At 41.5% G+C, this 26,203-nt stretch overlaps 1 protein-coding gene across 1 annotated transcript; it reads right to left on the bottom strand.

The window, feature by feature from the left end:
* Positions 1-6,996: 6,996 nt before the first annotated feature.
* On the bottom strand, positions 6,997-24,853 carry bmper (BMP binding endothelial regulator). The gene is made up of 14 exons (XM_039667297.2): positions 23,592-24,853; positions 22,405-22,490; positions 20,771-20,870; positions 19,104-19,186; positions 18,772-18,862; positions 18,304-18,386; positions 18,008-18,107; positions 17,482-17,726; positions 16,229-16,333; positions 15,206-15,251; positions 13,920-14,246; positions 12,194-12,530; positions 9,318-9,448; positions 6,997-8,952 (listed from the first exon to the last, which is right to left on the bottom strand). Exons 1-14 carry the CDS (start codon positions 23,680-23,682, stop codon positions 8,771-8,773), a joined length of 2,007 nt encoding a protein of 668 aa, XP_039523231.2. The 5' UTR covers positions 23,683-24,853; the 3' UTR covers positions 6,997-8,770.
* Between the last annotated feature and the right edge of the window lie 1,350 nt (positions 24,854-26,203).

Genomic DNA, 26,203 nt, shown 5'->3' with positions numbered 1-26,203 from the left:
ATTCTGATAGAGGGCCATGAGACTTAAACCTGAGTGCAAAAATTGAGGCTCTAGACCCTTCCAGAGCTGAGATATGGAAACTCAAAAATTCCACCCGGAAAAAAAAAAACGACAGTGGTACTCCTTTCGTTTTTTTTTTCCGGCGAAAAATTATGTTTCTTCAATCTTCTCAAAACTCTGGATTCTGATAGAGGGCCATGAGACTTAAACCTGAGTGCAAAAATGGAGGCTCTAGACCCTTCCAGAGCTGAGATATGGAAACTCAAAAATTCCACCCGGAAAAAAACAACGACAGTGGTACCCCTTTCGTTTTTTTTTTCGGGCGAAAAAGTAAGTGTCTCCAATCTTCCCAAAACTCTGGATTCTGATAGAGGGCCACGAGACTTAAACCTGAGTGCAAAAATGGAGGCTCTAGACCCTTCCAGAGCTGAGATATGGAAACTCAAAAATTCCACCCGGAAAAAAAAAAACGACAGTGGTACCCCTTTCATTTTTTTTTTTTTTTGGCGAAAAATTATGTTTCTCCAATCTTCTCAAAACTCTGGATTCTGATAGAGGGCCATGAGACTTAAACCTGAGTGCAAAAATTGAGGCTCTAGACCCTTCCAGAGCTGAGATATGGAAACTCAAAAATTCCACCCGGAAAAAAAAAAACGACAGTGGTACTCCTTTCGTTTTTTTTTTCCGGCGAAAAATTATGTTTCTTCAATCTTCTCAAAACTCTGGATTCTGATAGAGGGCCATGAGACTTAAACCTGAGTGCAAAAATGGAGGCTCTAGACCCTTCCAGAGCTGAGATATGGAAACTCAAAAATTCCACCCGGGAAAAAAAAACAACAGTGGTACCCCTTTCGTTTTTTTTTTCCGGCGAAAAATTATGTTTCTCCAATCTTCTCAAAACTCTGGATTCTGATAGAGGGCCATGAGACTTAAACCTGAGTGCAAAAATGGAGGCTCTAGACCCTTCCAGAGCTGAGATATGGAAACTCAAAAATTTCACCCGGAAAAAAAAAAACGACAGTGGTACCCCTTTCGTTTTTTTTTTTTTTGGGAGAAAAATTAAGTTTCTCCAATCTTCTCAAAACTCTGGATTCTGATAGAGGGCCATGAGACTTAAACCTGAGTGCAAAAATGGAGGCTCTAGACCCCTCCAGAGCTGAGATATGGAAACTCAAAAATTCCACCCGGAAAAAAAAAAACGACAGTGGTACCCCTTTCGTTTTTTTTTTTTTTTTTGGGCGAAAAATTAAGTTTCTCCAATCTTCTCAAAACTCTGGATTCTGATAGAGGGCCATGAGACTTAAACCTGAGTGCAAAAATGGAGGCTCTAGACCCTTCCAGAGCTGAGATATGGAAACTCAAAAATTCCACCCGGAAAAAAAAAACGACAGTGGTACCCCTTTCGTTTTTTTTTTTTTCGGGCGAAAAATTAAGTTTCTCCAATCTTCTCAAAACTTTGGATTCTGATAGAGGGCCATGAGACTTAAACCTGAGTGCAAAAATGGAGGCTCTAGACCCTTCCAGAGCTGAGATATGGAAACTCAAAAATTCCACCCGGAAAAAAAAAACGACAGTGGTTCCCCTTTCGTTTTTTTTTTTTTTTTCGGGCGAAAAATTAAGTTTCTCCAATCTTCTTAAAACTCTGGATTCTGATAGAGGGCCATGAGACTTAAACCTGAGTGCAAAAATGGAGGCTCTAGACCCTTCCAGAGCTGAGATATGGAAACTCAAAAATTCCACCCGGAAAAAAAAAACGACAGTGGTACCCCTTTCTTTTTTTTTTTTGGGCGAAAAATTAAGTTTCTCCAATCTTCTCAAAACTCTGGATTCTGATAGAGGCCCATGAGACTTAAACCTGAGTGCAAAAATGGAGGCTCTAGACCCTTCCAGAGCTGAGATATGGAAACTCAAAAATTCCACACGGAAAAAAAAAACGACAGTGGTACCCCTTTGTTTTTGTTTTTTTGGGCGAAAAATTAAGTTTCTCCAATCTTCTCAAAACTCTGGATTCTGATAGAGGGCCATGAGACTTAAACCTGAGTGCAAAAATGGAGGCTCTAGACCCCTCCAGAGCTGAGATATGGAAACTCAAAAATTCCACCCGGAAAAAAAAAAACGACAGTGGTACCCCTTTCGTTTTTTTTTTTTTTTTGGGCGAAAAATTAAGTTTCTCCAATCTTCTCAAAACTCTGGATTCTGATAGAGGGCCATGAGACTTAAACCTGAGTGCAAAAATGGAGGCTCTAGACCCTTCCAGAGCTGAGATATGGAAACTCAAAAATTCCACCCGGAAAAAAAAAACGACAGTGGTACCCCTTTCGTTTTTTTTTTTTTTCGGGCGAAAAATTAAGTTTCTCCAATCTTCTCAAAACTTTGGATTCTGATAGAGGGCCATGAGACTTAAACCTGAGTGCAAAAATGGAGGCTCTAGACCCTTCCAGAGCTGAGATATGGAAACTCAAAAATTCCACCCGGAAAAAAAAAACGACAGTGGTTCCCCTTTCGTTTTTTTTTTTTTTTCGGGCGAAAAATTAAGTTTCTCCAATCTTCTTAAAACTCTGGATTCTGATAGAGGGCCACGAGACTTAAACCTGAGTGCAAAAATGGAGGCTCTAGACCCTTCCAGAGCTGAGATATGGAAACTCAAAAATTCCACCCGGAAAAAAAAAACGACAGTGGTACCCCTTTCTTTTCTTTTTTTGGGCGAAAAATTAAGTTTCTCCAATCTTCTCAAAACTCTGGATTCTGATAGAGGCCCATGAGACTTAAACCTGAGTGCAAAAATGGAGGCTCTAGACCCTTCCAGAGCTGAGATATGGAAACTCAAAAATTCCACCCGGAAAAAAAAAACGACAGTGGTACCCCTTTGTTTTTGTTTTTTTGGGCGAAAAATTAAGTTTCTCCAATCTTCTCAAAACTCTGGATTCTGATAGAGGGCCATGAGACTTAAACCTGAGTGCAAAAATGGAGGCTCTAGACCAGGGGTGCCCAATCCTGCTCCTGGCGATCGACTGTCCTGCACAGTTCATCTCCAACCCTAATCAAACACAGCTGAATGTGATCCTAAAGACCTTAATTGGCTACTTCAGGTGTGTTTGATTAGGGTTTGAGATGAACTGTGCAGGACAGTCGATCGCCAGGAACAGGATTGGGCACCCCTGCTCTAGACCCTTCCAGAGCTGAGATATGGAAACTCAAAAATTCCACCCGGAAAAAAACAACGACAGTGGTACCCCTTTCGTTTTTTTTTTTTTCGGGCGAAAAATTAAGTGTCTCCAATCTTCCCAAAACTCTGGATTCTGATAGAGGGCCATGAGACTTAAACCTGAGTGCAAAAATGGAGGCTCTAGACCCTTCCAGAGCTGAGATATGGAAACTCAAAAATTCCACCCGGAAAAAAAAAAACGACAATGGTACCCCTTTCATTTTTTTTTTTTTTTTGGCGAAAAATTATGTTTCTCCAATCTTCTCAAAACTCTGGATTCTGATAGAGGGCCATGAGACTTAAACCTGAGTGCAAAAATGGAGGCTCTAGACCCTTCCAGAGCTGAGATATGGAAACTCAAAAATTCCACCCGGAAAAAAAAAAAACGACAGTGGTACCCCTTTCGTTTTGTTTTGTTTTTTCCGGCGAAAAAAAGACTTAAACCAGAGACTTAATTAAGTTTCTCCAATCTTCTCAAAACTCTGGATTCTGATAGAGGGCCATGAGACTTAAACCTGAGTGCAAAAATGGAGGCTCCAGACCCTTCCAGAGCTGAGATATCGAATTTCAAAATTTCGACCAGTAAGAAAAAACGAAAGGGGTACCACTGTCGTTTTTTTTGGGGGGGGCGAAATTTTGAGTTTCTCTGATCTTCTTGAAACTCTGGATTCTGATAGAGGGCCATGAGACTTCGGCCTGAGTGCAAAAATGGAGGATCTAGTCCCTTCCAGAGCTGAGATATCGAAACCCAAAATTTCGACCAGTAAGAAAAAACGAAAGGGGTACCACTGTCGTTTTTTTGGGGGGGGGCGAAATTTTGAGTTTCTCTGATCTTCTTGAAACTCTGGGTTCTGATAGAGGGCCATGAGACTTAGACATGAGTGCAAAAATGGAGGCTCTAGACCCTTCCAGAGCTGAGATATTGAGATATTTATAATGGCATAAATGCTATGTGGGATGTCAATATCTCAGCTCTGGAACGGTCTAGAACTTTAATTATAAAATGTCCATCAAATAAACTGTCTGAATCACCATTCAATAGATTGCAGGTGGGATTCTGTCCACTTGCAGTTTATTGCATGAAGGCCGGGGTTAGTACTTTTAAAAAATAGTGGGTTATTGAACACATAGTGTGTTCGTGGACACGTGTTTTTATGTGGTTTTCTCAAAAAACACATATAAAAAAGAAAAAAAAGAAGCTCAACAGTGGAAGCTCCAGTGGTTCAGTGGTTTGAGCGTTGCTCTATCATGTGGAGGATTTGGGTTCAAATCCCACTCTTTGCGTTAAAATGCTTTATTTTCACTGTTTTTTTCCAAATAAAAAAAAAAACATTACCCCAAAATAAAGAGGTCTAATAGTGGAAGCTCCAGTGGCTCAGTGGTTTGAGAGTTGCTCCATCATGTGGAGGATTTGGGTTCAAATCCCACTCTTTGCATTAAAATGCTTTATTTTGAATGGTTTTGTCCAAATAAAAATGACATGCCCCCAAAATAAAGAGAATTATTGGAAGTTCCAGTGGCTCAGTGGTTTGAGTGTTGCTTCATCATGTGGAGGATTTGGTTTCAAATCTCACTATTTGTGTTTAATGCTTCAGTTTCACTGGTTTTGTCCAAATAAAAATGACATGCACCCAAAAAAAGAAATCTTCATGTAGAAGTGCCAGTGGCTCAGTGGGTTGAGCGTGTTCTCTCCTGTCGGGAGGATCCCGGTTCGAGACTGGACACAGAAGTGTGGATGCGTGGAGCAAAAGCTGCAATGGAGACACGAGATCAAGTCTCACTTGCCTTTAAGTTATCATTCTGGTACAAATATATACTATATATTTGAATGAAGAAATGTAATCTTCTCTTGTTCAGATCAGCCTTATAATACTGAGACGAACGAAAGGTTTCAGTCTCTTTTGGGCTTGTGGAGTGTGTGATTAAAATGGCCTTGTACTGTCACAGCATGCTAACAGTGAGTGATGTTACACACCACAAGGTTCAGCGAGATAAGTAAGTGAGCATCGAAGTAAGAACAGTGAGTGATGTTAGACAGCTCAACAGACTAATGCATGTTTGTGTGTGTGTTTTAGAGTTGCTCAGTCTCTTCGGTGCCTCGGCACATCTCACCTGACTGCATCATCTAGGCCTCAGGATGGCGAAACACAAACTGCACATACAATATAATTTACTTCAAACTACAGATTTGACTTGACATACAGCAAAAGACACTGCATATATTTGGGTCTCATTAGTTTATCCAGGATGGACCTAAAAACTCTTCTCTCAAAATCTGTAACCTATTAAACATCGTTAACACAGCTAAATCAACATGATTATTATTTTAATCTTCACACTGTGTAGCCAGAGGACTATCACAGAAGTATTCAGGAAATTAAAGACACACTACAGTATGTCTGTTTAAAGCTGATTTGTATTGCTTTATAAATGTCCCAAAATGATGTGCATTTACTTGTAGTTTTGTGTTTGTGTAAAAAAATCAATTCGTTACATCTCATAATTCAGTTGAATTCATTTTGTATTGTATTGTGTAATTTGGCCAACATTTAATTTTTTTATAGCCTGTAAGTTTTGGTTCACTAATTGTATTGCATTGAATGTTATTTTATTGTCTGATGTTCTGTTTTAAGAAATAATTATGACATAAATCATATGAATTAGTACAAAATGACATGCATGTAATTAATGTATATATATATATATACTGTATATATATATATATATTTCCTTATTGCTAAATAACAAATAGCTTAACGTCGCAAAACATACCTGAAAACGCATTTTCTTTCATTAATCAGAATAAAAATACAAGATTATTATATGAATTAATGGATTTGATTACTTTAGATTTGTGATTCCGTAATTGTATTACTGTTCTGTAATCAAGGCTAGACAACCAATTAATATTTATACTAAGTACACACAAAAGACATGCAGATACCTTCCTGTTTCCCAATCCTTCCTTATTCTCCAGTGTGCAGTGATCTCTACTTCAAGTCCCTTAAATGACTAGATCAAAGCTACAAACTTTACAAATTAAAGATACTTTATTTGTTTATAGAACAGGAAAACTAATTCATGTGGCCACAGGTTGGTTTTCCCGAAAATCTATAAAGTAAGATGATATTGCGGGTTTTGATGGAGATCGAATGATCAAGCTTGCTGGACAAGCAGATGGGTCGATCATACTTAATTCTCCACAGATATTATTCTGACAATTGAGCTAATTAATTTTTACCTGTTTATAAAACGTGATCTGTGTAATTAATTGCAATCAACTGGTGGTTGATTACCAAGATACACATGCATGCAGTTAAAATAACATATCATCCCTTATCAGAGATTTAATAACATGTAAGACTGATCTGATCCAAACCTGTAAGAATAATTATTAATTATGATATGCAAATTCCCCATGATTGGATAGACCCCCAGTCTACATATTATTATTATTATTATTATATATTATTATACTATTACTATTATCATCTCAGTGTAAACTTAAAATGCACAAGCGTATTGTGTGTGTGTGTGTGTGTGTAAATGCGTGAATGTGTATGTGTGCAGGCAAGTAGTCTTTCTTTACAAAGTGACATTGCCAACGATTTGTCTGGTGTGCATAATACTGTGTTTTTAGTCGCTTTGGATCCGTGTAAACAGAGATTGTGTTGATAATGTTGTAACATACAATATAATATAATAATGTAACATACAATATAATGTTAATAATGTAACATACAATATTGATGGTAATATAATTCAGATTTATGTTTACTAGAAATTGTAGGTAGGTAAGATAAATATTTTATTTATTACCAATTTCTGGAATCCCACATAGGACAAGTGATTTCGAAAATGGATGGATTTGTTCCACAATTATTTTTCATAATATTTTATGAATATTGGTTTGATTTTTGTTTGTTAAGAGGAGAAAAAAAAAATCAAAGTCCGTATTGCTCATGTTTACCAAGGGTGGCAATACTAGAGTTATGTTACATATTAATCATTTCAGCATTGATCTATTCGAGGTGGAAACTGGTGGTAATCAGTAACAGCATTCAACCAGAACTGCACAAACATACATTAACTGTGGATACACATACATTTTAACTTAAACAATTTTCTTGGAAAAACAATTAGTGAGTAAAAGAAAGTTCACGAGTCGACTACTCCAGTACACTGATTGATAACACTCGTTCTGTCAGATGTCCTTTCAGAGCTCTGGAAAGAATGTTGTTTTCTTTTAGGGCTGGGTCCGTGTGTGTGTGTGTGTGTGTGTGTGTGTGATAGAGAGTATGCGAGTGAGAGTGTGTGAGTGTGTCAGGATTAATATGGCTTAAATAACACTCAACTAAACTACAGCACTTGGAAAAACACAACACACTTAACGCTCAGGTCAGTACTGCAAAGTTTTATCAATTTAAAAGAACTTTTTCATGTACCTTGTGAAAATTATTGCCACAATTCATGTAACATGATGCTGATTTTTGGCTTTAGTTCTTTTTGGGCTCTTTTTCCTTAGGAGCGAAACCCGTCTGCGTCCCGATCCTGAATCTACACGTGAAACATCTCTGAACCTGAGCTGCTTATTTCTGAAAAAGTATATAAGCTTTATACTGGTCATATATATATATAATATCTTACTGTGTCATGTGAAATGTACAGGTATAACAACACACACACACACACACACACGCAATTCAGTGTATGAACACTGGGCTGGATGAATACAGTACACTTCTCTTTAAAGCTATAACAGTCACATTTGAGTCCTCGACTTACAAAATAAACAACAAATATATAAATAGTTTCCCTTTCAGTCAAGAAATCGTGTGTTAAATACTGGCTGCCCCAATAATGGGATAATACTATTGTTATGTTTGCCATCTAGCCCTCATGTAACTCCAGTTCCAGCGGTAAGGCACTACAGTGGTGAACACGAGTGATGGAGGAGCCGGGCCAAGCCACAGTTTATGAGTATCTGAGTCCTGGACAGTCCATAGACTGTGTACAACCCGTAGTGTTTCTGAAGAGCGTTTCTAAAGCCCAAAGTGGGCGGAGCCTGTCGTCGCCATCTTGGTCGTGCGTCACTCCGGATGAACGAACATGTGCAGCGAGGCAGATTAGCTGAGGTGTTGTGATGCTAACACACAGCAGACAAACGGCTAGTAGTGACATCCACCTGTCACTCAAGTGGCCACGCCATTAATTATGCAGAACTTTAAGGCTTAATATCATTTAAACGGATGAGTTATAAAAAAATTCACCCCCTCACAGTCGTCATGAAGGGCAGGATTAGCTTTATAGACCAAAACCACTTTTTAAACCAGACTGAAAACATGTTCATTTCTGCTGTAAAGTTGGGCATTTTAACATGCGGGTCTATGGGAATGAGTCTCTCCTGCAGCCGGCCTCTAGTGGCCAGTGGAGGAACTGCAGTTTAACTCACTTCAGTGTGATTCGAGAGAGAGACCCTGGAAGGTTACCGGTTGGTCCAGTCCTGTTTGCCCAGTTCTCTTCCCCCCCGTGTGTTTGGATCTCTTGTATAGGTCACGTGGGTCATCATGACCCGGGGCAAGTTGTGTGTTTAACGCAGTGTCCCTGAAACAAGACAAGGTTGGCAGGACAGTGACAGCCGGCCACACAGGGTCTGTGACACGGGCCGACCTCGTTCCAGTTATGGCAGGTTTTCGTGCAGCCGGGTCCACATGTGTCGTAAACCGCACCATGTTTGCAGTGTGTGCCTACAGCAGAAAAAGGAAATGAAAACTAGTCAAATAAGAAGAACAGATACAACTCTAAAAATGTGGGTCTAATCAGGATATTAGAATGATGGGGGCTAAAGGTGTTGCACAGTGATACACAGATCGGTGCGGTGAAGCAGTCATAGATGTGCTTGATCATAAATGCCAGGACTTGTATAGACATCAGGATCAGAGACATCCACTAAACATTCAATCACAAATCGTTTCGAATGTAAGGAGAGAAATGGTTAGTACCTACTGAAATGGTTTCACAATTTTCTAAATATAGGCAATTAACCTGTTGTATTCAGGAACATGGAAAACGAAAACACCCTATATAAATAAATGTGTCCAGTGTGACTTACTGATGCAGGCGAGCTCCGGTCTCCAGTGCACACGGATGCCCTCTCGCTCACACGCTCGACTGTATGCTATGAACGACTCGCAGTAACAGTTCTTATGCACTGGACACTCACACATGTCTGTGACACATGACCTAAAGAGAGGAAGACATGGGGAGAGACAGACATACAGTGAGGAAGCAGAATGAGTTTGAGTAGTTAATCTCACTGTGATGCTGGCTAATCTCACCAGCATCACCAAAATGAAATACCAGGCATTTTCCAGGAACATTTATCTCCATTATCTACATTTATATATTTATACATTTACAACAACTGTTGAAGCGCGTAACATCATTCGCTTTTATGTTTTATGTCAGCAGCCATATCACCCTGTACCCAAGACTGGTTGCCCACTGAAGCTAAGCAGGGCTGAGTCTGGTTAGTACCTGGATGGGAGACCTTCTGAGAAAGCCAGGTCGCTGCTGGAAGAGGTGTTCGTGAGGCCAGCAGGGGGCGCTCACCCTGTGGTCTGTGTGGGTCCTAACGCCCCAGTATAGTGACGGGGACACTATACTGTCAAAGAGCACCGTCCTTCGGATGAGACGTTAAACCGAGGTCCTGACTCTCTGTGGTCACAAAAAATCCCAGGATGTCTTTGGAAAGAGTAGGGGTGTAACTCTGGCATACTGGCCACATTTGCCCAGTGGCCTCTGTCCATCATGGCCTCCTAATCATCCCCATCTATACCAATTGGCTTCATCACTGTTTCCTCTCCACCAGTAATCTGGTGTGTGGTGGGCGTTCTGGCGCAATATGGCAGCCGTCGCATAAATTAGGTGGAGCTGTACACTGGTGGTGGTTGAGGAGATTCCCCAGTAGCCACGCCCCAAACTCTCCTCCTGCTACTGTAGCCACTCCCCAAACTCTCCTCCTGCTACTGTAGCCACGCCCCAAACTCTCCTCCTGCTACTGTAGCCACTCCCCAAACTCTCCTCCTGCTACTGTAGCCACTCCCCAAACTCTCCTCCTGCTACTGTAGCCACTCCCCAAACTCTCCTCCTGCTACTGTAGCCACTCCCCAAACTCTCCTCCTGCTACTGTAGCCACTCCCCAAACTCTCCTCCTGCTACTGTAGCCACTCCCCAAACTCTCCTCCTGCTACTGTAGCCACTCCCCAAACTCTCCTCCTGCTACTGTAGCCACTCCCCAAACTCTCCATCTGCTACTGTAGCCACTCCCCAAACTCTCCTCCTGCTACTGTAGCCACTCCCCAAACTCTCCTCCTGCTACTGTAGCCACTCCCCAAACTCTCCATCTGCTACTGTAGCCACTCCCCAAACTCTCCATCTGCTACTGTAGCCACTCCCCAAACTCTCCTCCTGCTACAGTAGCCACTCCCCAAACTCTCCTCCTGCTACTGTAGCCACTCCCCAAACTCTCCTCCTGCTACTGTAGCCACTCCCCAAACTCTCCTCCTGCTACTGTAGCCACTCCCCAAACTCTCCTCCTGCTACAGTAGCCACTCCCCAAACTCTCCTCCTGCTACTGTAGCCACTCCCCAAACTCTCCTCCTGCTACTGTAGCCACTCCCCAAACTCTCCATCTGCTACTGTAGCCACTCCCCAAACTCTCCTCCTGCTACTGTAGCCACGCCCCAAACTCTCCTCCTGCTACAGTAGCCACTCCCCAAACTCTCCTCCTGCTACTGTAGCCACGCCCCAAACTCTCCTCCTGCTACTGTAGCCACTCCCCAAACTCTCCTCCTGCTACTGTAGCCACTCCCCAAACTCTCCATCTGCTACTGTAGCCACTCCCCAAACTCTCCATCTGCTACTGTAGCCACTCCCCAAACTCTCCATCTGCTACTGTAGCCACTCCCCAAACTCTCCTCCTGCTACAGTAGCCACTCCCCAAACTCTCCTCCTGCTACTGTAGCCACGCCCCAAACTCTCCTCCTGCTACTGTAGCCACTCCCCAAACTCTCCTCCTGCTACTGTAGCCACTCCCCAAACTCTCCTCCTGCTACTGTAGCCACTCCCCAAACTCTCTTCCTGCTACTGTAGCCACTCCCCAAACTCTCCTCCTGCTACTGTAGCCACTCCCCAAACTCTCCTCCTGCTACTGTAGCCACGCCCCAAACTCTCCTCCTGCTACAGTAGACACGCCCCAAACTCTCCTCCTGCTACTGTAGCCACTCCCCAAACTCTCCTCCTGCTACTGTAGACACGCCCCAAACTCTCCTCCTGCTACTGTAGCCACTCCCCAAACTCTCCTCCTGCTACTGTAGACACGCCCCAAACTCTCCTCCTGCTACTGTAGACACGCCCCAAAATCTCCTCCTGCTACAGTAGCCACTCCCCAAACTCTCCTCCTGCTACTGTAGCCACTCCCCAAACTCTCCTCCTGCTACTGTAGCCACACCCCAAACTCTCCTCCTGCTACTGTAGCCACTCCCCAAACTCTCCTCCTGCTACTGTAGCCACTCCCCAAACTCTCCTCCTGCTACTGTAGCCACTCCCCAAACTCTCCTCCTGCTACTGTAGCCACTCCCCAAACTCTCCTCCTGCTACTGTAGCCACTCCCCAAACTCTCCTCCTGCTACTGTAGCCACTCCCCAAACTCTCCTCCTGCTACTGTAGCCACGCCCCAAACTCTCCTCCTGCTACTGTAGCCACGCCCCAAACTCTCCTCCTGCTACTGTAGCCACGCCCCAAACTCTCCTCCTGCTACAATAGCCACGCCCAAACTCTCACCTTTAAATCTGTGTTAATATCACTCTAGACATCAGATCTTCTCCTACATTAGCGATCTTTAGTTCAGAGATATAAAGATTCAAATGCTGCAAAGTTTCCTCAGAGCCTACAGTATAGTTTGATAATGATGAGTGGGGCACTCACTTGTAGAAGGAGGTAAAGTCTACAGCAGAATGGCACTTCTGAAACTCCCAGGACTTGAGCTTGTGGCAGGTTCTGTGCGCGCGGAGCTTCACTTTGACTGAGCCGGGACAGAGGAAGGTCATGGGCTTGTGGTTGGGAGCCTCACACACCTCGTTGTCCTCAACGCGCCATGATTCAGCAAACTCATCCACGTCAAACTTAAACTTTCCGTCTCCTCCGAGCGAGTCGTCTCGCCTGTGACCGTTGTAGTTTCCACACAGCCCGCAGAGACGCTCCTTCAGATGCGGGGCCGCGACCACCTCCACCAGACTGTCCCCGTCCCACGAGATCTCCAGGCCTGGGGAAGAGTGAGGGAACACACACATAATGCATTTGCCTATGTCTGAGATGCTGATGCTGTAACAGGCTATCTAAAAAAAACACTTCAAACAGCGTTTGGCTAAATCATTTACTTAAAGGTGCAGTGTGTACATTTTAGTGGCATCTAGTGGCGAGGTTCGGAACTGCACCCAACAGAAGTTACGGTGACAGACAGGAAGTGATGTCATCATCTGAGACTGCAGAGAATAACAGTTAAGCAATGAGGTTTCTTTACAAAGATAAATTAAGAAATTATCTTTACTTTATTATATGTTTTTGTGAATATTACTGTCACTTGTTCAACATTGTGTCAGTGTTTTATTCGCTGACTTTAGCTCGCGTCTTTGCACAAAGAACAACATAGTGACGAATCACGTTTTTCTGTTCAGGGACACTGTGGAAACATGTGGATGTAAGCGGACCCGCGGTGTGTGTAGAAACATGTGGATGTCTGAATGAATCTTCAGTCAACATTACTGGAAGAATGTTTGTTCGAATCTCGCCGGAATGTTCCCTGTCAGCTGGGACTGTTGTTTCATAATTGATATATTTTGATACACTTTTATTGAAGTGCATTAAAAGCACAATGATCCAAACTTGGCGATCAATTACACCGCAGAGCTGCTTTACAGCTGAAACTAAATTATTTTCATAATCAAAACTTTTTGTAATTTTGAATTTTTTTTCCTTCATTAATGTGAAGCTCCTTCTAAACAATTTGTACTGTATAAAGCGCTGTAGAAATACACAACAGTCTGAATTGCTAATTGGAAGTTAGCATGAAACTGTATTTTTATAGAATAATCACTGTAAATCATCGAACATGCTCTTTTGAAACAGAAAGGTGTGTTGAAGCCTGTCTCTCTCCGCTGTGTGACCTGTGCAGGGTTGGAACGAGTGATTTGAGCTGTTAGCACAAAGGTTGCACACAGATCAATGTCATAAAGGCGAGAGAGTGTTAATGACATCACAGTCCTGTTTCCAGTCCAAGGGTCAACGCTGAGCAAGGCACATCATCTTAAATTGCTTCATTCTTAGATTGATTTTTTTTTTTTTGCATAGTCAGTTAATTCTTTAAAATCAGCTGTGCACCTTAAAGAGGACTTGACACAAATCAATTTTGTATCACTACTAACTAACTCAACCAGGCCCCGCCCCTTTATTCTGCGCATGAATTATTATAATGAGGAATATTGTGACGTGTTCGTTCGGGAAAAACTTTAGACTACAATGGAGGTGTTTCAGGAGTTCAGGAACACTGACACTGATATAGAGAAGAACTGGAGCTTTCTCATGATCACACAGCAGCACACACACTGAAGACAGATGAACATGAGAACAGCAGAATCCTCTTTAAAGGTCTGACCTGCGATGGTGGTGAGTTTGAGCAGGTACCCGTCCAGGTCGATGTGGACGCCGGTGCTGTGGAAGGGCAGAGCGATGCGTGTGCCGTTGTGGCGTACGGTCAGGTGCTGGTGGAGGCTGATGCTCAGGCCTGACGTGTGCAGCTCCACCGACGTGGTCCATGAGAAGGAGCGTGTGCGGCGAGCGTCGTTCTTCACCAGCACGGTGAAGCTGGCCGCAGGAGAGCAGTCTTTAGTCAGCACGTACTTACACCGGCCCTGGAAGTTAAAGGTGCGGCCGTCAAACGTGTTATAGTGAGGGTCTCCGAACACGGTGCACACGCCTGGCTCTGGAGAGAGAGATGGAGAGAGAGATGGAGAGAGAGAGGGAGAGAGAGGGATGGAGAGAGGGATGGAGAGAGAGATGGAGAGAGAGAGAGGGATGGAGAGAGATGGAGAGAGATGGACAGGGATGGAGAGAGAGAGGGATGGAGAGAGGGATGGAGAGAGAGATGGAGAGGGATGGAGAGAGAGAGGGATGGAGAGGGATGGAGAGAGGGATGGAGAGAGAGAGGGATGGAGAGAGGGATGGAGAGAGGGATGGAGAGAGAGATGGAGATTAGGTTTGCTGGTGAAGTATTGAATTGGTATCAGGGTTTGTACAGATACTGTAAAATTAAATTCCAGGACTTTTAAGGACTTTTCAAGCACTACTTTTTAGAATTTCAAGGAGTACAATCAGTACTTTTTAAACAATATCTATACTATTATTATTATGTATTTTTTTTAACCTATATGAGATCTGATGTTTCACTTCCATTGACCAGCACTGTGGGAATCCCCTTAACCACTGACAGGATGAAAAAGAAATTTATGAAAAATGAAAAATGAAGTTTATTTTTATACTCATATACTTTATATACTTATCATAATAACTTAATATCATGCTCATAGCCATACATATCTCAGATGGGCTGCAGCGATATTTGTGCAAAACAATTTTTGAAAAAAAATATAAATAATTTAAGCACTTTTCAAGTGCCCCTTCAAAAATATGGTTTATTTTCAAGGGTTTTCCAGGACTTACATTTTTAAAAGTCAAATTCAAGTACTTCAAGCACCCTGTACTAAGTTAAATGAAGAATGCATATTTTTGTGCAAACATATGGCACTTATAATTGTTATTAGAAAGATGCACTGTTGAGCGTGTGACAGGTGTAAAACAGAAAATGTGTCCTTTTATATAATATGTGTTTGATAGTTCAGAATTGATTTTTTTAAGTCTTGTTCTGTAAAGAAGTCAGCTTACTGTCAGTGCAGACGGGACAGCAGCCGGTGCGATTCAGGATCTTATTCTGAAAGACAAAACACTGTGAAGAGACAGACTTGCATAGAGAGACACAGAAAATCAAACCGGTTGCATATAACAATGTCCCTTTCACGGAAGGTCTGTTCACTCTGCGGCTTTACCGATCATCCATTGGCTCTTTATTTATAAGGGGGGATTTATTCATTCTCCCATTCATAAGTAAATCGAGTGCACCGTCTTTCTATATATAAAGTCTTTGATTATAATTTCCAGAACAAATCTATAGGAAATGTTGAGAGTAACTAGCCACAAAATAATGAGTTAGGCCTCTGTCTGAACTGTTTATGAATTATGATTTATGTATAAACTGTTTAGAGTTTTTAATGTTTTTGAAAGAAGTTCATTACTATTGGTCGCCCTACATGTCTGTCTGTGAGTTTTACATATATCTAACCAATGAAAAGTATTTAAAACAGCTTGTCTTCTATCTCCATTGGCTCCTCGGACTGTCAGTCAAACCTCATAACTCCGCCCACCTCTATAATGCATGAAGACACAGTTAAAGCGTCTCTGCTTGTTTGCAATGCAATGATAAAGAAGAACTGCTTCTTTGAATAACGACAGTGTTTTCTTTACTCAAGAAACACTATAAATATATAAAAGTTAATATTTATGTGTTTGAGGAGCGGAGAAGATTATCTTAATCAAGCGCTGGTCGTCGAGTCACAGCCAGTGCGGCCTTTACCAGTGTAGCTGCAATAAACTGAATAAGATGTAACTTGATGAAAACGCCTCATGGTCGGTCTAATGACGGATAAAACACCCAGAACTCCATTTGATCTTGATCAAGGTCAAACATTAATAATATAATGACACGTGTGTGCCTGATCATATATAAAGCCACCTGTTTCTTGAAAAGTAGCAGTTTTGTACATACAAGGTTTCTCCCCGACAGCGCTGATCTATAAAGTACAGTATGACTAAAAGTAGGTGTCTTTATGCGTCATGTAAAACAGGACTTACCGAGGGACAGCTGGTAATAGGAACACAAATCTTGGGCTGACACTCAATATTCCCCTTAACACATGTGCACAGAGAACAGTTCACCGACGACCATCTGTCCCCGTCCTAAGAGACGAACACACACACACTCACTCATTCTCTTGATATATGCAGGCTTTATCAACCAGTTCATTATATTGTCAACACACATCCCAGACAGCAACCTAGTGTCGGCCCAGATCCGGCCCATATCTGGTACATGTGGATTCAACGCGTACCGGAAGTGGGCCGACACTATAAGGGCTATCGCACAGGAGGAACCTTTTCATAGATCCTAAAACTATTCCCAGTTGTTCCTGGATATTGGTGTGTTCGCACCGCAGAACTAGCAACTCCTTTTAGAGGAACTAATTTACTCCAGAGACGGTCTAAACCAGCGCTATAGGAACTTTCGTGATGTTAGTGTTCGCTGATTGGCCGAATGCACGCAGAACACAAGCATCCGCCAATTTTAAAAAGGCAGTGTAAACACAGATTATAGCCTATACAGTATATTTACTCTACAAACTAACTTTACGAACATGTAAAACGGTGATAGATGAGCCTCTTAACCTTTACGCTGAGGAGAACACCCAACACAACTGTGAGGAGATCAAGAGAAACATGCTCAGCTGGACATCCACACACGGCATACCTTTACCATACCGTAATACCATTACTGTCTACTTCCTGATACCGTATTAGACAGGACTGATAGACAGATCGTAAACTACCCAGATAGCAAACTGACATTGAATCAACGTGGAAATATGACATCGAAACAACGTTGATCTGACATTGTTTTGCTCATCGAATTAACGTTGAACCAACGTCAGACGCGTCATTCTTTCAAAACTAACAGAAAATCAACTTGAAATCAACACGTTGTTTCAACGTTATGAAAGCAAACCAATTTTCGATTTTCATTTAGCTTTGAAGAATGCCGCGTCTGACGTTGGTTCAACGTTAATTCGATGAGCAAAATCAACGTTGTTTCAATGTCATGAGAGACGTCGTTTCCACGTTGAATCAATGTCAGTTTGCTGTCTGGGTAATGAACACGGAGAATGCGAGCTCTGGCGTTCTCAGAGTCACAACAACAAGCTTTGCTTACGTCACTTCAGAGTTTCTAATGGCGGTGCGAATGCAACCAGTAAAACCCTCCTAGGGGAACCACCCTGCTGGCTAGAGATCCTGTTGCTGACTGGATTAGTCCATGCTCGTGGACGCCTCACCCTATATATTTTGCTCTTCACCCTGCAGTACTTCACATCTTCCATCTTAAGGTGAGTCTGGCACTCCTCACAGCAGGCGGGGCCTCGACAGGAGCCGGGCGGGGAGCACGTCCTCCTGCAGGCCACCGTAGAGTCCACACACGTGCAGACGGTGCAGGCGTCGTAGCTGATGGAGGAGCCGTTCTCGTAGACCTCGCTGTGGAAGAGACAGCTGCCCGGAGACAGGTCGAACACCTTCCTCTGACCTGCAGGAGACGGACATCACCGCGCTTATACAGAGACCATGAAGACAGAGACCAACATAGTGTCGGCCCAGATCCGGCCCACGTGTGGATTCCACGCGTACCAGACGGGGGCCGACACTATGTTGCTGTCTGGGATGCATCATATTGATGAATGACTAAATCTCTGATATGAAGTTTCATTTAATTTTTGGATGGTTTGTTGCATGTGCAATGCGGGGGGAATATCTCGTTCAGTGGATGTGTGTGAGGTTCTGGAAGTGTGTGGATGTTGAGAAACTCACCACGGCATCTGGGACAGCAGTGACCCGCCGGTGTGTGTGTGAGATGAGACGGGCAGGACAGGACAGGACACACCACCTTCTGACACATGCTGTGACCTCCCTGAAACACACACACACACACACTTCACTGAACTACAGCAGCTATGTCAAAGAGAGAGCAACAGATGCTTATATTCAACATGGAATTACATTTACTGTTATCATTTTGAAAGTTGAAAGGGTTACTATAGTTTGGCCAGTGTAAAGAGTGTTTTGTTGTGACTGATCTGAGAACAGTGTTCAGCAAATAAACTCACAGTGCAGATGCATTTAATACAGGGATTCCCTTCAGGATGAAATTCTTCATCTTCTTTATATAAATGTCCCTCGAAAATACATCCTGTGAAGATATAAAATATCAACAAGCGCTGTGATGAGAATCTGGCTGATTAACAAAGACATTAAACACACTTCTAGACAAAAAAAAGCCTTGTGGATAGATTAATCATGTGACATTATTGAGAAAATGTTGTGCATATTAATATCTAGAATGCTAGTTACTCTTGTTCAGGTTTCTCTTTCTCTTCTTTTCTGAAAAATGCACTACATATGAAAACACACTCACACACACTCACACACACACACAGATTTATCTTGCTTTACTTATAAGGACATTCCATAGGTGTAATGGATTTTATACCATATAAACTGTATATTCTCTCCCATTACACTAACCCGACCCTAAACCTACCATCACACACACACACACACACACACTGACTGACCCGGGCAGGTTGGACAGCATCTCTTCGGGTGTATTCTGGGGTTTTTACAGTGAATAACACACCTCATCTCTGCTTCAGTGACGACTCCTTCCTGTACAAACAACAACTAAAACTTACATGTGCGAGTAAAGATTGAAGAGGATGTTTATATTTGTTACAGTGACTTCAATATGAAAAAGCACATTTTGTGTGTGCGGTGAGCTACCAGATTCATCTGCATGTTATTTCTTCTTCTTTCTTTAGATATACTTCAGTCCAGTCCTGGTGATCTGGTTCTGTTTATTCTACTTCTGGACTACAGTATATCAGTGTTGTATGATTGATCAACGCACCTGACAGCTGTATGTGACACAGGGTTTAACAGGACTGATCCAGTGATGGGAACTGTTGTAGGACATCCCGTTCAGCTGACAGCCTGAGGGGGGGCAGAGAGAGACAGTCTTTTTCATGGAACATTGCTGGGTTTATTATACATGATTCATTATTCTGTTAAATTCATGTTCCTGGTAATCTTGAATCAGAATAAGTTCCTCTTCCAGCACCTCTTCTCTTCTCTGAAGACGTGAGCGGGGCAACCAGTCACTCACATAAGATCCACCAATAGCAAACCACAACCATCCAATTAATAGAGTATGCATGTGACGTCACTGTTGGAGAGGTAAGGATACTGCTAGGCTCTTGTTCAACTTGTTAGCAGTATACACCCTTGGTGTCGAAAAATGAAGACACTGGTGCTTCTTTCCAAAATGTATCCAGAAACACTAGAAACACTGAGCGGCAGAAACATGGAAACATCTGTATCCAGGCAGCGAACGGTTTCAATATGCTGAATTTAGGGGTAAAATCACACCCTATATATTGTATAGTTATCTATTGTACTGAAAACTCAGTAGTTAAATATTAAAATAAAAAATACCATCATATATTCTGCATAATTGTTTGTTTTTAAAGAAACACTGACAAAAAACTACACTAGATTTAGGGCTGGGTGATATGATGATATATGTAACACTGATATAAATGATCACATGCATTTATACTTATATTGTATTTATATAAAGTGTTCACAGGAAAATTTGCTTTATGTATTTGGAAATCAGGCTTAAATAAATGTCAGGAAACACGATTCCTGCTGCATCTCAGTATCATAATCACTGGATCTTTGGTGAGTTATAAGCATCACTATATCGAGTCTAAAATGATAATGGTTTGTTTTACGGTTGTTCTCTCAGTTTCTTCTGTTAAACTCAGTCGCTCCGCAGCTCTTCTGACACTGGCTGAGGGAGTGTGTTCACACGGGAAAGGGACTCAATGCATAACTTCTGTTCCCCACAGACAAAATCAAGTCCCAGCAGCTCAAATAAAACATCCAGGACAGAAAGAGAGAAGACTGAGTCTTCAGGTGTAATGACGTCTGTCGACCACAAGGTGGCAGTGATGCTAAACTCAAGAGTTAAACAGCAAAACTACAGTCAAACCAAAAATGATTCAGACACCAGATATTGTTCCACTAGTGTTATCAGGACACTATAGTTCACTTCTGTGAGTGAGGAGAGCAAAATAAAGACATATTACAGCCAATAACTCTTCATACAGAGACTACCAGTGACATTTACACACATCTGGGGCCAGAAATGATTCGGACTTGTGTTTTGCTGAAGTGTGTTTTCTGTAATCACACACACACACTGAACAACATGAAGCATTGCTTGGTCACTGGTTGAGCTAAACTGGTATTATCTAATTGTGTAGTTCAATTGAACAGATATTCAACATAATTCATGTGTGAGAGTCCAACAGAAGGACAAAACCAGTCAAATATCCACTGATCTGATAATAAAATATGATTTCATGCCATTTTTTATTTTCTAAACTATAGCGAATGAACTGAGATAATGTGAGAAATGTTGAAGGAGTCTTTGGGTTTGTCTAGTGCAGAGCTCAAGTCTGTTACCCCAGACGCAATAAATAATATTAAGATATTAGTCATATTTCAGACCTTTGCATCGTTCACAGCAGGCTCCCGTCTGTTTGACCACCAGCGCACAGTCTTCATCCAACACCGGACACTTCTCCTGCTTACAGTCCGCTTTCTGGTTCTGTCCACAGAGAGAAGAACAAGCCCTTATCAGTCGAAGCCGGACGCAATCATTTCACAATATAACAAACACAAGCAGGACATTGAGTTCGGGACGTGACAGATCCGCTTAACTCAATCACATCATGACATATCCCATCACCAGCAGATAAATGCATGACCACAGCAGGCGGCGTCATCTTTCAGAGATAAAACTTCCTGCATTGATCGCTAATCAATAACGGCATTCATCGAGCCGTCGTATCAGTTCTCACACTCTAACCTTGAGAAGAGTCTCGGATCCTTCACGTTACACACCAGAACTCTTACTCGTGTGATTACAGATGTGTGTGAGTGAGCATCAGTGTTATTCACACTGGACACAGTTCAACACATTTACACTTATCACTTATTTCAACTTAAAAACTCAAGCTCAGCTGCTGTCGTTTCAACTTTTTATATTAAATGCACTTAATAAATGTAGTTGAATCTTGTTTAACATATAAAAAGAAGCTAAAGTTGCTTAAATCATTTTGACGAGTTCAAGTAGTGTATATCATTTTTACAGCGTACAAAAGAAACGCTGCAAATTTGACCACATATAAAATCAGATATAGTTTATTTAAGATACAGTTACAGTGTAATTATACAGTTAAAGCGAGACACTACAGGCAAAAACACTGTTCTCATGCATCTGTCAAGTTTGAGATTTTGGGCTTTTTGTCTTTTTATAAAGTGTTTTTTTTCTGACTGGCGAAAAGGAAACATCCAGAATTCATGTTTGAGTGTATCTTTTACAGCACTTTATCCTTTTGTATATTTCCATTACACTACATATATTTAAAGGCCTTTTTTTTCTCTATACAAATCTCCACTTCCGCAGCTTTACACACTCCAGACGTTACCTCGATTCAGAAGGTTTTTACAGAGCGGTTTGTTCATAATCATATATCTGTATTTTCTGATGTATGGAGAGATACAAACCTGTGACTCTGCTTTAGGGTTAGTTGCGTGTGATTGTGCACAATTTACTGTTATTAAATAGTTGTTAATTAGAACTTGGTTTTTACTGTAAAACCAAGTGTTACCTTAAATTACCCTTTAAACAATATGTAAATTATGAAGCCAGTACTACTTACAGTTTTACAATTATTGTTATTATTGTCATTATTTTACCAAAGATGATTACAGATGAGATGACTGAATATTGATAAATTCTATACAACTCTTAAATATTTTGTATATTCTGTCAGAATCTTATTTGTTGTATAATACTTATTAAATATCCGTATAATCCTTGTGTTGACACAATATCAAAAATTATTTTTATGATTTATAACAACTTTTTTTTCCTCTTCTGCCAAAACAACTTAGGTTCACTAATGTTGTTCCGATTTATTCTGTTTATTAAAATAATCTCTTTCACTGCATTAACTCGAAATTTCAGTTTCAATGAAGTCTTGCTTTTATAAGTTAAAGCGACAGTGCTTCGCAGTGTTTGCCCAGAGCGCAGTAATTCTGAATCTGGCGTATGAAAGCATGTGTGATGTGCTCACCAGACACACGCAGGAGATGCAGGGGTTGTCTGTGATGTTGGGGATGTGCAGGACTTCTCCCTCGTTCTCACAGCTAGCCTCTGTTCCTGAGGAAGAAGAAGAAGACTTTCTTCAACACAACCATCAGTCCAAACCCTCGTTATCTTACAGTACTTCTCTGTATTTAAGTGATTATTGGCGCATAGAAATGGAAAAAAGGGTAACCAATAATTAACTGGTTTAATTCAAGTCAAAAATATGATTTCATTTTGCTGAATCTAAATAGCAACAGTACATTCCATATCATACTCATTAATAATTGAATAATGTAATATGTAAGAGCTCAATTGCACCAATGCTACAATTTTCAATATGTCATAATCATTTGTTAACAAACAATTAATTACTTCAATGAGCTCATAGTTTCTGCCTTTAGTTATTACACTGTTTGAATTAATGCATTTGTAGCTAAGTGTGCTTATGTAGATTTCTGGAATGCATAACTCAGTTCCTCTGATCACAGATCACTGTAAACTCGTGTATTTTCTGTAAAGCTGCTCTGAAATGATGTGTGTTGTGAAAAAAGCGATACAAATACATGTGAATTGAATTAAATTATTTCCACGTTTAACTTTAGTATTTTTTTTAAACTTAACACTTATTAAAAATCAAATTCAGATTTAAAACTCAAAAAACCTAACGTATTACAAATGCTATTATTATTGAGTATACAGTAGTAGCTCTACTGTCGAAAATGTTGGGGGTTTTTCAATCTATGTTTGAGTCAAATATGGACAAACCCAACCACTGGTCTAAACTAACATAGGTAACCCAAACCAACAGTTGGGTTTGTCCATATTTAACACAAACATACTGTAGGTCGAAAAAACAGCATTTTCTAACCCTATTTACTATACTGTACACTTATTAATAATTGGATAATGTAACAAATGTATGAGCTCAATTAATTTCACCAACCTTTAATTTCTAAGAAACTAAATATAATCAAAATCAAATTCTGATTAAAAACTCAAAAACCATCAGATTTGAATTTCCCATCTAAATGTTAATGAAACTAATGTTGTGCCTGATATTTAATGTGTTTTTGACTGATATTCCTCCGAGGGCTCGTTCCGAGGGTGTGTGTGTGTGTGTGTGTGTGTGTGTGTGTGTGTGTGTGTGTGTGTGTGTGTGAGAGAGATTCTCACCGGTGATTAAAGGCGCAGTTGAATGAGGCGTTTGGAGAATGAAGAGCCAGAGCAGCAGGTTGTGTGTTACTGGAGAAGACACACACAGCATCCTAAATCCGCTCCAGAGAGAAAACACGAGAATAAAGAGAGAAAACACGAGAATAGAGAGAGTATCCCGAGCCTGTCGTTAAGATCCAGAGAGAGAGAGAGACATGAGTGTCCTGAGGGACTCGATCCCGACGCGAAACCGTCACACACACACATCAACTCGACATGATCAGGACGAAACCAGATCACACACTCCACACAGAGTTCCAAACGCAGGTAAGATCCAGAGGTGTGTGTAGAGATGTCAGTGCCATGGTCCGAGTGGTCCGAGCTGTGTGTGAGCGCGCGCGCGTGTGTGTGCGGGTCCCCGCGGACGCGCTCCGCGGTTAAACACCAGTCCTCCGGCGCGCGCACAGATTATACGCCCTCGCTATTTAAACGCACGTGTGTGTCTGTCTGTGTGTGTGTGTGTGTGTGGAGAGAGAGAGGTGTAGTGAGATCCGCCTCCTATCTCAGCTGGGCTCTCACACACACTCCTGACTTTCTCACCAAACAAGAATTTCAGCCTATCATAAAGACACAGGCTGGATAGGAACAAGCCTTTCGCATGTAATTTCTAATCGTAGAATAACAATGACTTCATTCATTGCCGATTATCCAAAGTAGGTGCTAAGCGTCTCCAGAAACCCAAAGCATCGACATGCTCATGAAAGAGCACAGTAATCCTGCTGGAGATGCGAGGCTAGACACACACACACACACACACACACACACACACACACACATTCAGAGAATGATTTGTCCCGAGAAGCCCGAGCTCTCAGAGCAGGACTTGATTCCTGTAATATTAGTCGCTAGAGAGCGCCAGAGAGTATTTGACCGGGATCTTGCAGGTCTTTGAAAGTGACAAACTCAATCCCTTTGCCAAGCCCGAATAATTACAGCAGGTTCGACCAATCTTCTTATGTAGATCCACTTATTATAGTCACTTTTAATTGGTTTAATAAACAACAGTAGTAAACACTGTTGGGGAAAGTTTCTTTTAAAAGTAATGCATTACAATATTGCATTTCTTCCAAATAAAGTAACTAATTGCATTACTTAGTAACTTTTTATGAAACTTAATGCATCACACTACTTTTGTGTCACGTTTTCTCACCCGCACTGGGCTTGCTTGTTTGTTTCATAATACCTGCAAAAAAGGTTATATTTTTGGAAAATGTTGAGGCCCTTTCACACCAAAAGTGAAATGAATAATCCTCAGCTGAAGGAAATGCATGTTTCCTTCTGTACAGTAGAGGAGGAGTACAGTAGAGGTGGAGTACAGTAGAAGTAGCGTACAGTAGAAGTAGAGTACAGTAGAGGTGGAGTATAGTAGAAGTAGAGTACAGTAGAGGTGGAGTATAGTAGAGGTGGAGTACAGTAGAGGTGGAGTACAGTAGAAGTAGAGTACAGTAGAAGTAGAGTACAGTAGAAGTAGAGTACAGTAGAGGTGGAGTACAGTAGAAGTAGAGTACAGTAGAGGTGGAGTATAGTAGAGGTGGAGTACAGTAGAGGTGGAGTACAGTAGAAGTAGAGTACAGTAGAAGTAGAGTACAGTAGAAGTAGAGTACAGTAGAGGTGGAGTACAGTAGAAGTAGAGTACAGTAGAGGTGGAGTACAGTAGAAGTAGAGTACAGTAGAGGTGGAGTACAGTAGAAGTAGAGTACAGTAGAGGTGGAGTACAGTAGAGGTGGTGTACAGTAGAAGTAGAGTACAGTAGAGGTGGAGTATAGTAGAGGTGGAGTACAGTAGAGGTGGAGTACAGTAGAAGTAGAGTACAGTAGAGGTGGAGTACAGTAGAGGTGGAGTACAGTAGAAGTAGAGTACAGTAGAGGTGGAGTACAGTAGAGGTGGAGTATAGTAGAGGTGGAGTACAGTAGAGGTGGAGTACAGTAGAAGTAGAGTACAGTAGAAGTAGAGTACAGTAGAGGTGGAGTACAGTAGAAGTAGAGTACAGTAGAGGTGGAGTACAGTAGAAGTAGAGTACAGTAGAGGTGGAGTACAGTAGAGGTGGAGTATAGTAGAGGTGGAGTACAGTAGAGGTGGAGTACAGTAGAAGTAGAGTACGGTAGAAGTAGAGTACAGTAGAGGTGGAGTACAGTAGAAGTAGAGTACAGTAGAGGTGGAGTACAGTAGAAGTAGAGTACAGTAGAAGTAGAGTACAGTAGAGGTGGAGTACAGTAGAAGTAGAGTACAGTAGAAGTAGAGTACAGTAGAGGTGGAGTACAGTAGAAGTAGAGTACAGTAGAAGTAGAGTACAGTAGAGGTGGTGTACAGTAGAAGTAGAGTACAGTAGAGGTGGAGTATAGTAGAGGTGGAGTACAGTAGAGGTGGAGTACAGTAGAAGTAGAGTACAGTAGAGGTGGAGTACAGTAGAAGTAGAGTACAGTAGAGGTGGAGTACAGTAGAAGTAGAGTACAGTAGAGGTGGAGTACAGTAGAAGTAGAGTACAGTAGAGGTGGAGTACAGTAGAGGTGGAGTATAGTAGAGGTGGAGTACAGTAGAGGTGGAGTACAGTAGAAGTAGAGTACAGTAGAAGT

The sequence above is a fragment of the Pimephales promelas genome, chromosome 12 (assembly GCF_988280905.1).
Source record: "Pimephales promelas chromosome 12, fPimPro1.hap1.1, whole genome shotgun sequence".
Lineage (NCBI taxonomy): Eukaryota > Metazoa > Chordata > Actinopteri > Cypriniformes > Leuciscidae > Pimephales > Pimephales promelas.
Note: the sequence above shows the minus strand (reverse complement) of the source record. Positions and strands in the feature narration are given on the sequence as shown.